The sequence below is a fragment of the Calonectris borealis genome, chromosome 3 (genome assembly GCF_964195595.1).
Source record: "Calonectris borealis chromosome 3, bCalBor7.hap1.2, whole genome shotgun sequence".
In the NCBI taxonomy this organism is placed as follows: domain Eukaryota; kingdom Metazoa; phylum Chordata; class Aves; order Procellariiformes; family Procellariidae; genus Calonectris; species Calonectris borealis.
The window spans coordinates 76,294,168-76,306,347 of NC_134314.1; the positions used below are offsets into that span (position 1 = coordinate 76,294,168).

A 12,180-nucleotide genomic window follows, 5' to 3' on the forward strand; every position below is an offset into this window, starting at 1 on the left:
TTCAGGAGCAGGGCTAGTTTGGTATACCCTGCCTGGGTATCTAGCAAAGGGCAGATGTTCTTTCAAAAATGTCCTTCTGTACAGTGCATAGTGTCTTAATTGTATTTTTGGTTTTCCATTTTCTGTTTCTAGACTGGTACTGAGTTATGAGAGAATATACGGTGATGAAGAAAAGCCAGACTTCTGCCTAAGCCATAACCCAGCAGTGACGATCACTTTTGTGTGCCCATCAAAGAGGGGAGAAGAGGTAACTTTGCTGTTTTAGTTTGTGTTAAATGTTGTTCTTTAACTTTTGCGTGCAGTATCTTTCATTGTTATTGAAGGCTGAAGGGAACAGAAATCCTCCTGGTTTGCAGCTTGTGAAGAGCGTAGGAATCTAAATAAATTCTAGACGACTTTGTGAAGAATAAAAGAGATAAACAAGAACTTGAATAGAGTTTTCCCAGGGGTGTGTCCTTTCTTGTTTTGGTGAATTTGGTTGTCCTTTTCTGGATTCAAAGCTTTCCTCTGAGAATAGGACAGAACTAGTACAGTGTTAATTCTTGGCCCAGAGCTCTGCTTGCTGATGAGCGCTCTTCCATCATCAGTCAGGCTGGGCATGCCTACAACTGTTGTCTGTTACTTGTTTCTTTATTAATCTGGCCTTCCTCAGGGAAAAAAAATGGCTAGCAAATGTCATGGCATGGCAAAAGTCTGTCATTTACTAAGCAGGCTCATGAATTCCTGTTACCTTAAAGTAAAATCTGTAGTGTTAAGCAATTTTTGCAGGACAAAGTTTTAGCCTAGCTTCAATGCAGTATGATGATCACTTTGATGTGATGCCAGGTAATCTCAGCCACCCACACTCCTTAAATTGGGCCAGAGTGGCTATTGCTAATGTTCTGCCATTTCATATCATGATGCTTTTGGTTGCAAAAGGTTAGTGAAGGAAGAACTCTCGTCTGGCTAACTTTTGGTTTAATGTTTTGTCTCTCATCTGACCTAGATAGGTACCATACTGCATCCTCATCGCTGCAGAAACAAACCATAGACCTTTCTCTACTGTCACTTTGTAATACCTCACTACAGCTATGCACACATGTAGTATGAATGCTAATGTTACTTGTGCCTGTAACTTATCTGATACTTTACCTGTGTATCTGCCTGTTGTTTTAGTGGGTGGCACAAATACAGATTTACGAAACAAGGTGAGCTTCTAAATGTTTCACTTTAAAGTGAGGAAAAACAAGACTACCTCTTCTCCCAGAGGTGCAAAAATATTTCACTACAGAAAATGCATCCGACGAAAGTGTTGGCTAAAGAATTCTCAAATGTCTTTTAGTCTTGATTTGGACTGAGGGAATCAAAGTTGCTAAAACATCAGTGTCTAAGAGGCTGCTTTGCTTTCAGAGAACACCTGATCTCTGCTCTCTTCTTTGAGGACTCCTCTGAGGCAAACACAATCCAAGCTGTGCTTAGCAATTTGGGCTCACGTATCTCTGCTTTTGCCAACATGTTAAGGAAAAATGCTTTTTAATGTACTGTTACTGCTGCTGACCTTCTGCTAATGCCTGATACTTTACCTCTGTTTAGACTTCTCGTTTGCCACATCATTAATAAGAGCTGTTTTACTTTCTTCTCAACACCTATTTCTGAGAGGCCAGAGACAATGTTTGCAGCTGTTAAGCAATTTACAGGTGAAGTTAGTCATTACTGACCCTAAATGAATGTGTTACTGTTGCTTTAAAGATTATATTTCAAATAAGTCTCTGTAGTTGTAATTTAAATTCTGTTCACTTCTGTATCAGAGTGCAGGTCCCAAACTCACAGCAAAAACAAATTGCCGGTATGAAATTGAGTGGGTTACTGAGTATGCCTGTCACAGGGATTACCTGGAGAGTAGGAACTGTCTTCTGACTAATGAGCAACATGATATCTCTATTGATTTAAGACCACTTGCTCAATTTCCAGGTAAGCTCACTATTTTTCTTTTGTGGTGTGACTAGCCAGTTTTCCAGTTCTGTGTTTGGAGACAGGAAAAATGTCCTCTATAGATACTTGGTTTTTTACATCTGTTCTGCTGTGTTTTAGAACACTTTTCTTTTTCTTACTCATTCAGATTATGTCACACCATATTTAGCCAAAGATGACAAAGAGGAGTATTACTATTACTTGAATGTATGTGGGAAAACCACCGCAGGTAATTGCAAGGACGACATAGAATACATTTCATCTTGCCAAGTAAAATCTTCAAGTAACCAGCAGAAAGTGGCAGGAAGATTTGAGAACCAAACCCTAAGGTGTGTAAAGGCTCTTCAGCCCTGTTAACTTGTCCGAATGACTGATCTTTGTTTCCTAATTTGATGCCCTTATTTGTCATGTAAGCAATATTTGATACAAAGTGCAAGTATTTTTGCTCAGTTTTGTATAGAAAAACAACAGTGTACCAGGATAGCATTAGCAACTGAAGAAGCAGATGGGATTGGTGGGGGCCGTTGCCTAGACAGGGAAGAAACTTTCATCGACTTCGGTGTCAGAATTGCAGATTGTGCTGTGTTGCCTCTTGCCCTCCTTGAGTTTTGCATGTAAAGTGGCATCAGGATTGGATGTTTTAGAAGCTGTCCTCAACAAGAGGGCATGTCTGCTTCCTTTGCAAGGGCATGCATTAATCATATCCAAGACTGCTGAAGTCCAGGATTTTGTGTATGTGGGTTATTTTTTATTTTTTATTTTAAGAACTTCAGGATTCCCAAGTGGCATACTGGGACAATAATTTGCATGAGATTGCAAAGCAGAGATTATTCACCAGGTATTGTCTTCATTCTGTCTGTAAGCACGTGACAGACTTGTCGGAGCGATCTTCCAGGAAGTATGGCTTCTTCCACCTGCAAAAATAGCCATACAATAAACTAATGGGAAGGTGGAGATATTCCACCTTTGGAGAAAAGGAGGCTGAGGGGTGACCTCATTGCTCTCTGCAGCTTCCTGAGGAGGGGAAGTGGAGAGGGAGGTGCTGGTCTCTTCTCCCTGGGATCCAGTGATAGGACGCGTGGGAATGGTTCAAAGCTGCGCCAGGAGAGGTTTAGACTGGACATTAGGAAACATTTCTTTACCGAGAGGGTGGTCAAACACTGGAACAGACTTCCTAGAGAGGTGGTCAATGCCCCAAGCCTGTCAGTGTTTAAGAGGCATTTGGACAATGCCCTTAACAACATCTTTCAACTTGGTCAGCCCCGAATTGGTCAGGCAGTTGGACTAGATGATCGTTGTAGGTCCCTTCCAACTGAAGTAGTCTATTCTAACTGAAAGCACAGATATTCTATTCTATTCAAAGCTGGAATAGCTTTAGAGCATTCTTTAAACGATATACAAATTCATGAGAAGTAACCAGAAAAATCAGCTGATGCAAGCCTTTGTTGCAGTAGAAATGTCAGTATTAATGTTGAACAAGCATTTGTTTTCCCTTTGAGTGAGACAATTATTAAATAAACAAGAGTGTGGCTTCTATTATGTGAAGAATACTGTGTGATTGTGTCTGATCCCATGTTTCTATCTAAAACTGACTTTTTACTCAGATATTCTGATGGGGATCTCACTTTAATTTATCCGAATGGGGATGCATGTAGTTCCGGCTTTCAGAGAATGACTGTCATAAACTTTGAATGCAATGAAACAGCAGGTGAGTTTAACAAGCTGTGATGACTGTGCTCAAGGTTTGACATCTGTGCTTGCTAATATAATTTATGTTCAAAGGAATGCATGCTTTGAGCCACAGCTAACACAAGGAATAAATATTGTTAAGAGTAAGTAAAAATTTCTATGGCTGGCAGGATTGATTTGTGCTGTGTAGTAGCACTGCTATTCTAAATTTACACTGATGATCAATAATATTGAGGTGTAAAAGAACCTCATTTCTTAGTAAAAAAAAAACAAACCCAAACAAACAAAAACAAAACCCAAACCACAAACGCAAGTCCTGTGCAGTAAAAGGATTTTTATCTTCCTTGCTCATTGCTAGTCCTCCTTGCTTTTCTCCCCTTCCCCCACTGGAAACCTAACATCTGTTTATTCATCTTCATTTTAAGGTAATGATGGTAGAGGAACTCCAGTGTTTACTGGTGAAGTGGACTGCACATATTTTTTTACTTGGGGTACAAAATATGCATGTGTTAAAGAGAAAGAAGATCTCCTTTGCAGAGTTACTGATAAGAGAAAACACTACGACTTGTCACCTCTGATCCGCAGTTCAGGTACGGCAATGAAAACTAGCTTTTGATTACTTTTGTCCCGAGTTTATGTGTCATCTCTAGTGCAAATCTTCAGCTGAACATTAATCAGCTTTTGCATTTCTTAGTGAATTTCTGAGGTGCTGGTGTTCACTTCCCTCATCCCAAAGGAGTGGGTGCCTTATGAAAGTACTCATATCCATGACTGCCTTGGTTGCAGTCATCTTAAGTGGTTTTAAATGTGTGTCCTTTGTGATAAAAGGCATTTTGGCATGGAGATGCTAGAACAATTAAACCAGATGACTTGTTGTTAACAACCACTTGTATTTCAGAGTTAGCCCAGAACTGGGAAGCTGTGGACAGTAGCTTTTCGGAGGTAGGGAGGAAGCATTATTACATCAATGTCTGCCATAAAGTGCTAAAGAGAGGAGGAGCTTCCAGCTGCCCGGATGCTGCTGCTATTTGCTCTGTAGGTGAGTCTTTTTGGTTTGGTGTTTTTGTGTGTGTGTGGCTTTTTGGTTTTGTTTTTTTTTTTTTTAAGGCTCTGAAGGCTTGGCACTTCCTCTGCAAATGGAATTGGCTGCCCTGAGAGCCTTCAGTTATTTGAGGAAAGAAGTTAGGAGTACGTTTCTCTTGTGCTCCCAAAGACCCTAGAAGAAATGATGCAAGTAGCCTTTTCTAACTAAAGAATGGTGTTACACTCTCCTCCAGGCTTTGTAACATGGTTTTGGTGAGGTTAAAAACAAACTCCTAATCATATGCTTTCTTAACACTTTCCATTTGGCTAGTTAATATTCTCTTAATAGTGTAAACTTCACTTCTTTGCAGGGAAATAAAAGCAATGTGTTTACTGTCTTTACAGATAAACAAAACAAGAGTAAGAATCTTGGAACATTTGTTTCTTCTCCTAAAAAGGTTGGAGAAAATATTCAACTTACCTATTCAAATGGAGACAGCTGTGGTGGTAACAAAAAAATCAAAACTGTCATCACTCTAGTGTGCAGGCCAGGTGAGAATATCCACATCCTGTTCTCTGATCCAGTTAAAAACTGGAGGTCATTTAATATGCCCAGGCATGAGTGCTAAATATTAGCATGTGCCTTTGTCCTTTATTTCCTTCTATGCAAAAGCTGAAGCATTGTGGTTTGTTTACTAGGATGATAGCAATGTAATTGCAGGTGTTTAGCTCCGTTCACCTTTTATACAAGTACTTTTTAAAGACCCTTGGATAAGTCTCTCGAACTAAGATTCTCCCAAACATGATGAAAGTATGTTTGAGTGTTTAAAGCTCCACAAATACCTGGAAGCTATACAAAACACTTTCTATCCCTAGATTGTCTTGATGGGAGAGACTGGTTCTGAACTGAGATCAGATACTTTAACCTTCTTTTCCAATAAGTATGTTTTGTATCTAAACTGCTTGCAGTTTACGAAAAGCAGAAGCATTTGTAGAAGTTGTTAATGTTGTTCATCTCCACATAGTAGCCCGCTAGGTTAACCATCTCCCAGGGAAATAGAAAACCTGTATTCCTCTATCTCAGCCTGTGGAAGCTGAATCCTCCAAGTGTGCTGGCTGTTAGGATCAGGTTATGCACTACTTCCTAATAAAGCTGTTGCTTTGTAGCAAAACACCAGCTTTGTGTTTCAAAGCAAATATTTTTTTCCAAGAGTGTGATAGTACTCAGGAACAGACCGAGCAGTTCATCTTCACCTTTGGGCTAAACTTTTATTCTGGGGAGGAGGATGCAAAGAATTTGTGCAAGGAATTTTTGGTTCTATTTAGTCCTCATTTTCAGAGGAGAGGTACTTTACCAGTTAATCTTGGTCTGCTGTTGGGGAGGATTTAGCGTTCCTAGGCTTAAATTCATAGTTTCTTTTGGCAGCCTGACTGTTACATGTGTAACACATTGCTCTTGTGATACCAGGTGATCTAGAAAGTGCTCCAATCTTGATGTCTGAGGGTGCATGTTCATATGCATTTGATTGGTATACTGCTGCTGCGTGTGTCCTGTCTAAAACTGAAGGAGATAACTGTCAAGTCTCTGATCCTCAGGCAGGTATGTATTTATGTTCAGCATATTGAAAGGTCATGAGGGATAGAACTTGTGTCACAACACTGAGTTCCTTTTGATGTGCGAGAACAAAGCAAATTCAGCCTAAGTCTAAGCACCCACAACATTTGAGCACAGCAGTTTCAGACACATCTGTGTGGAAGTTCAGAAAAGCACAAGCTTAATGTTCCCCTAATGTGTGTGGAGGAAAATAGGTGTAATGTGCATTTTACTGTAGTAAATATTTCTGTATAAGAAAACATGCTTCTAGTATGTCCAGATTGTTTCTGCAACAATAATTACATGGAAGGAGACTTACTCGGGAGGGAGTGAACTAGCTGTGTGACTGGTAGAATCAAAACCTGTGAGACATTAAACCGATAAAGTTTATTCCTTCCCAATTAGGCTTCTCTTTTGATTTATCACCTCTGGCCAAGAAAAATGGGCACTATATAGTTAATACTACTGAATACTTGTTTTACATAAACATCTGTGGCAGTGTGCTAGATGAGTTGTGTCACACAAAATCAGCAGCATGCCAAGTAACACAAAGGTGAGTAACTAGTTCTGTTGTCTGTAATAAAAGATCTCTTGTTGCATGATGTGTTGTCTGTGTATAACAGTGAACGATTTGCATGTAAAATAATTACTGTGCTGCCTGTAATAGATTCAGGTAATTTGCATGTAAAATACTATTTGGTAGTGCAGTAATTATGCTGCCAGCTGTTTCAAGCAAAGTGCACGCACATGTAATCCTGCTTTTGAGATTGAATGAGTGTGTCCATTGCTCCCCCTTATGTTTCCCATAGGGACTGTAAGCTGTAGATTAACTGCTGCAGCTGTATTAAGCCAGCCCACAATTGGGATTCAGGGTCAGCTGGATTCCAAGAGCTGGCCTAAAGAAGCACTGCTGCGCTCGGGATAAGTAGTGGCTGCCTTATGCAGAGGTGGAGCCCAGAGCTTGGGTGTTGCACTGTATTTCCATTACTAGATGTAGTAAGTAAGATGCAGGCACAGTCCCAGTGTGTACTCTAACGGCATCATTGCTGTTATCTTCTACAAGCTATGTCTGAGGCTGACCTGGAACCTGAAGTGTACAGATACTGTTGCCAGAGATGTGGTACAGTGCAAGCACATGCAGCTGTGGTTGAGTTGGCTCTATCTGAGTTACTCTCCAGCCAAAGAGAGTTCACTGCAGACACTAAAAACGTTCTTCAGGCTAGGTCTGATAGACCCAGTGTTAAGTCAGAATAAAGAAACCCCCCTGAACCAAAGCTGGTCCCGAGCTAAGAGCATATGAAGGCAGGTTTCTTCCCTTAGTGAGAAGACTTGCCGTTGTGCAGTGCTAGGTCTTCACTGTCCACGTGTATTTAAATGGAACCAGTTTGAGCCCAGCATTACTCTGGAGAATGGGAACTTGATATTTCTGTTACTCCTCTAGAGAAGGGAGTGTTAAAGTTTTCTAGATATCTAAGCAAGGTACAACTTCCTTTCCTTTCCAAAAAAGAACACCTGTTCATGTTTTAAGTTTCCTTTTGGCAGCATTCTGTTCATCCTAGCTCACTTATATCTAGTCAACCTTACTTAATTATTTTGTCTTATTATGATGTCTTATATAAACTTACCTGTGTGCTTACTACTTGTAAGACTTCTCCTAAAGAGAGAATTAACTTTGCATTCTGTTCAATCTCAAAGCCTGCTTTTTCTTTTCTAGTAAGGATCAGTTTTGGAGTCTTGGACTGCCCAGTTCCAAACTTTCATATTATGATGGTCTGATTCAGTTGACCTATAAAAATGGTACAGCATACAACGACGAGAAGAAAACACAGCGATCTACCCTTATAACTTTCCTGTGTGACCGTCAGGCTGGAATAGGTCAGCCTGAATATCAGGTAAGAAGTTCTATATGAAGAAGGGAAGGATATCCATCCCAAAACCCTGACAATGATTGGTGCCAGGCCAGTGCAAGCAGAGATTCATGGATGGAAATATCCAATATCTATAAAGCAGACTAAGAGAGATAGCTATTTCTCTTGGTATATCTGCCTCTCGTTGCAGCCATAAAGCTTGTCTTGACCACTAAACAGTAAGCTGGATCCAGGTTCTGACTTCACTCTTCTCTGGGCCATGTAATTACTAGTGCTTTTGATCATCTTATATTTCTAGCTGGGAAAAAAATACCAAACTGGCTGAGAAGTAAAAAGTTACAGGACTGTGTGTCCTGTAACACAGCAGACAGCAATTACATTGCTCTAGTTGCTCTGGTTCTATTATTTTTGGTGAGTATTTTTGGTGACACAGCAAATGACAAGATCTACAACAAAACAGACCTACACAAATCAGTCTGAGAAGGTATATCCTAAAGCCAAGGGGAAATAACAAGCTTAACATACAAAGGCGTAGCTGTGAGTCGCAAAGTATTCTGTGTGGAAAGCCTCACTGACCTATTCTGCTGTTTTTTAGGTAGAAGATAACTATACCTACAACTTCAGGTGGTACACTGAATATGCTTGTCCTGAAATGCCGCTGGAATGTGTTGTGACTGATCCTAACACCATGGACCAGTATGACTTGTCAAGGTAGGAAAGTAACATATGCAACATAACTTGGCTATTCTAGTTTAGTGTTCTGGCTGATAGCTTAGCACTGGATGAAGTTGGTTTCCTGTGTAGACAGCACCAGAAACTTCATCTTAACTGCAAGTATCTTAAAATGAAGATAGTATTTCCCTCTAGTATATTGACTTGCCTCCTAAGATGTAAGTTGACTTTTTGGGATGGTTTTGCTTAATAAACTTACTACTTTGTCAACTGCGCTCTACTTCCTAGGAGTATTCTTTTTAATTGTAACACTTAAAAATGAGGGGAAAAAGTTATTCTGAAATGCCTTACGGTTGCTCTGTTTCCTGAGACTGACAGAGAAAGCTAGAGAGAATCTATGAAGAATGTGTGTTCTTAGCATAGAACTTTTTCTTCCTGCTCAGCTTAGCAAAATCTGAAAAGAGAGGTGAAAACTGGTATGCCATGGATAATTCAAGACCAAGTGAGCGCAAGAAGTACTACATAAACATTTGTCGACCACTGATTGCTATCCCAGGATGTGACCGGCGAGCATCTGTCTGTCAGATGGAATATCGGCATGATCATGTGAGTAACCTTTCCATCCCAGCTCAGAGCTGGTTTGCCGAGTGAGATTAAGGGGTATGCAAGATAGGCACATGAATTCTGGCTTCTTTGTGCAAATTACAGTATTCTGTGTATCCATAATGTTGACATAATCATTGCAGAATGGTAGACCTCCTGTCCACCTCTTCAAAGACCAAAGCTTTAATTTTTACAAGTGTACCAATGCCATGTTTGACAAGAAAAAAAGCTGAAGTCTTTGCGGACAGAGCTGCTTTGGAGGTGTATTATTCTGTTTGTTGCTGTCACTAACGTAAAATAGTTTCTTAAAAATAGGAAACACCAGTTATCTTGCAGAAGTGAAGATTAATTTGGACCTTGGTAGTAGCACCTACTGTTGTTCTAATGCTTAGTTTCTGCTAGTGCTTTTTAGGCTTTGCTAAGCATGGCAGATCCCTAAGGTCAATGCTAAGAAAGCGTGGAGGCTTCCACATACTGTGTTTTAAAGAGCTGTACAAATTAAATCGTACTTACTGCGCATGAGGCGTAGGCCTCCCTAAATTCCTAAGCTGTGTAGCTGGTGAAATGAGGACGGCTGTTGAGAGGCACTACAGGCACCTTACTGTACTGAGAATAAAAACAGCAAAAAACCAACCATGCCTGCTTTTGGAGTTTGTCTGTTAAATATGTGGAACTTAAGTACAGAATGGGGGAGGAATGTAGGGGGATCTCTACACCTTTGTTGTCCTCAAAACTCTCAAGATAACCTTCTGTATACAAGATTATTGTGGTAGGTATTTTCTTCTTTTTGACTGTATCTATAACACCTCACTTGAGTTTAGAATTGCTGACGTGGTTTTCTTTATTTCTAGGCTTCTTACTTTGAAGTCACCTCTATTAGTAATCTTGGTGTTGCCAGCAAAGAACTAGTAGTTGAAAGACCTGGACACATTTTTCTAACCTATGCAAATGGCTCTGTGTGCATTGATGCTGATGGAAAGAAAACTACTTATACCACCACCATCCACTTCATCTGTTCCAAGGGCACTCTTGTAAGGACAAATGATCTTTCAGTCGTTGCTTCATCGTAGTAGGTTTTCCATCATATAACATGAAGCTACATGAAGATGTGTAGTGTATAGCAGATTCATGACAAGGGAGACTTCTTGAGGACTTAAAACAGAGATGTAACAACAAAGCTGACTTAGATGCTAGAGAAGCGTGTGTCTCAGTCTGAGTATTTTATCATAAGCAAGAACTAGTTAAAGACGAACAACAGCCTCAGTGGTCAGTGATAATTTCAGACTAGTCTAATTAGCATGAAAAATACATGGGGACTTAAGACTGACGAGTTAAACATGCAAACACTGCAGACCCTCTTAAGAGGAAGAGTATTGTAAAGTGTATCTTTAGGCTTAGGTTCTGCATCCTCTGTAGCTTGTTGATTCTTAAATCTATAAAGCTTTTGTTGATACAACTCCACATACCGAAGTTTAGACTGAGTGGATTGTTAGACTGAAGCTTGCCTAGACTTGTTCTTGCTGGTTTGGAATCTGCAGGTCTTACTCCCCTCACTCACATGATCTTCAGCCCAAGAGGTATGGTGAAAATCTGTGACTTGGAGCAGTTATGAACTGCTTTGCTTTTGCCTGAAAACACTGAAATGAAGTGTGTATAATTAATATTCCTGTTACTTTATTGCCTCAGCTAACAGAGTTTTGTGTTGTTTGATTTTTACTTTTTTTTTTAAATAGTGAACTATGCGTTACACCCCAAAACTCCTCAAAGCTTATACTAAGGCAAGGTCTGGTTATGCATGTCTAGATTCAGTATTGAATTTAATCTGGATATTTGGATGTCAGATTCAGTTCTTTGCTAAAGCTTAATGACAAGCTAAGTGTTTAGCCAGACACAGTTTTCAGCGGTGACCTTCAAAATAAATAGGGGAGAGGGAAGCGGGATGGGAATTGTGTGTATTTGTAGTGAAGAATTTTAGAAGAACCTGACAGTTTCTCATGAAGTGGAATCTCAAACATGAAATGATGTTGGCTGTTACACTTACTCTGGTCTTCTCTCTGCAATCTGTTTACAGAGTAGCAGCCCACGGTTTATAGCTATTCAGGAATGTGTGGCCACGTTCTTATGGGAAACTGAAGCTGCTTGTCCAATAAAGGAAACAAAAGATGATTCTCAGGTGAGAAAGGGGGACATAATTGTATTCATAGTCTCAATGTACTATTTTTTTTCTAACACTCCTGGTTGCTGTGTTTAAATGACTCTTGGAGAAAACTAACTACAGTGAAGTCTGAAGTTGATCATGATGGAGTCTTGTGATATCTTACTGCTTTCTTCTTGAAGTGTTCCTGAAATGCGTCATTTCTGACCAAAGTATTTGAGTGCTTTCTCTTGAGAACAACTTATTTGCTGTGGCACTGAATGTTTCATTCCCTTACAAGGTTGCTAATAAAACTGAGTTTATATGTAAGGATATATATTGTCCTTGTTTGGGTACAGATCATCAAATGAGGCCTTTTTTTTGTTGTGTTTTTGGGGGTTTTTTTGGTGTTTTTTTTTTTTTTTTAACACTGAGCTACTCAGTTGCTTCCACTTTACAGGTCTCAACATAAATACATTAGTGTGAAAACAACCCTCGGTTAAAATTTCCTTGCTCTTGGCTAACCTGATAGATGTCATCTGTTAAATTGCACTTTGATATGTTGGTATGTGGCTGATGTCAATGGACAACTGTGCAAAAGAATTGAATGGAGTGTTGCTACTGCTAGAGCTGTATTCAGGTTGTCC

At 39.8% G+C, this 12,180-nt stretch overlaps 1 protein-coding gene across 7 annotated transcripts in view; it reads left to right on the top strand.

The window, feature by feature from the left end:
- The window catches only part of IGF2R (insulin like growth factor 2 receptor), a 65,325-nt gene that overhangs the window by 23,849 nt on the left and 29,296 nt on the right, over nt 1-12,180 (top strand). For all 7 annotated transcript variants that reach the window (XR_012673050.1, XM_075146264.1, XM_075146266.1 and 4 more), the window contains exons 7-20: nt 133-247; nt 1,788-1,950; nt 2,099-2,279; nt 3,555-3,658; nt 4,065-4,229; nt 4,538-4,678; nt 5,068-5,214; nt 6,131-6,262; nt 6,662-6,809; nt 7,971-8,148; nt 8,720-8,835; nt 9,240-9,402; nt 10,251-10,430; nt 11,471-11,572. Coding sequence is in view for 6 of the 7 variants with exons in the window: in XM_075146264.1 (XP_075002365.1) it covers nt 133-247; nt 1,788-1,950; nt 2,099-2,279; nt 3,555-3,658; nt 4,065-4,229; nt 4,538-4,678; nt 5,068-5,214; nt 6,131-6,262; nt 6,662-6,809; nt 7,971-8,148; nt 8,720-8,835; nt 9,240-9,402; nt 10,251-10,430; nt 11,471-11,572 (2,035 nt within the window). In the remaining variant the exon portion in view is untranslated. The remainder of the gene's footprint in view (nt 1-132; nt 248-1,787; nt 1,951-2,098; nt 2,280-3,554; nt 3,659-4,064; nt 4,230-4,537; nt 4,679-5,067; nt 5,215-6,130; nt 6,263-6,661; nt 6,810-7,970; nt 8,149-8,719; nt 8,836-9,239; nt 9,403-10,250; nt 10,431-11,470; nt 11,573-12,180) is intronic.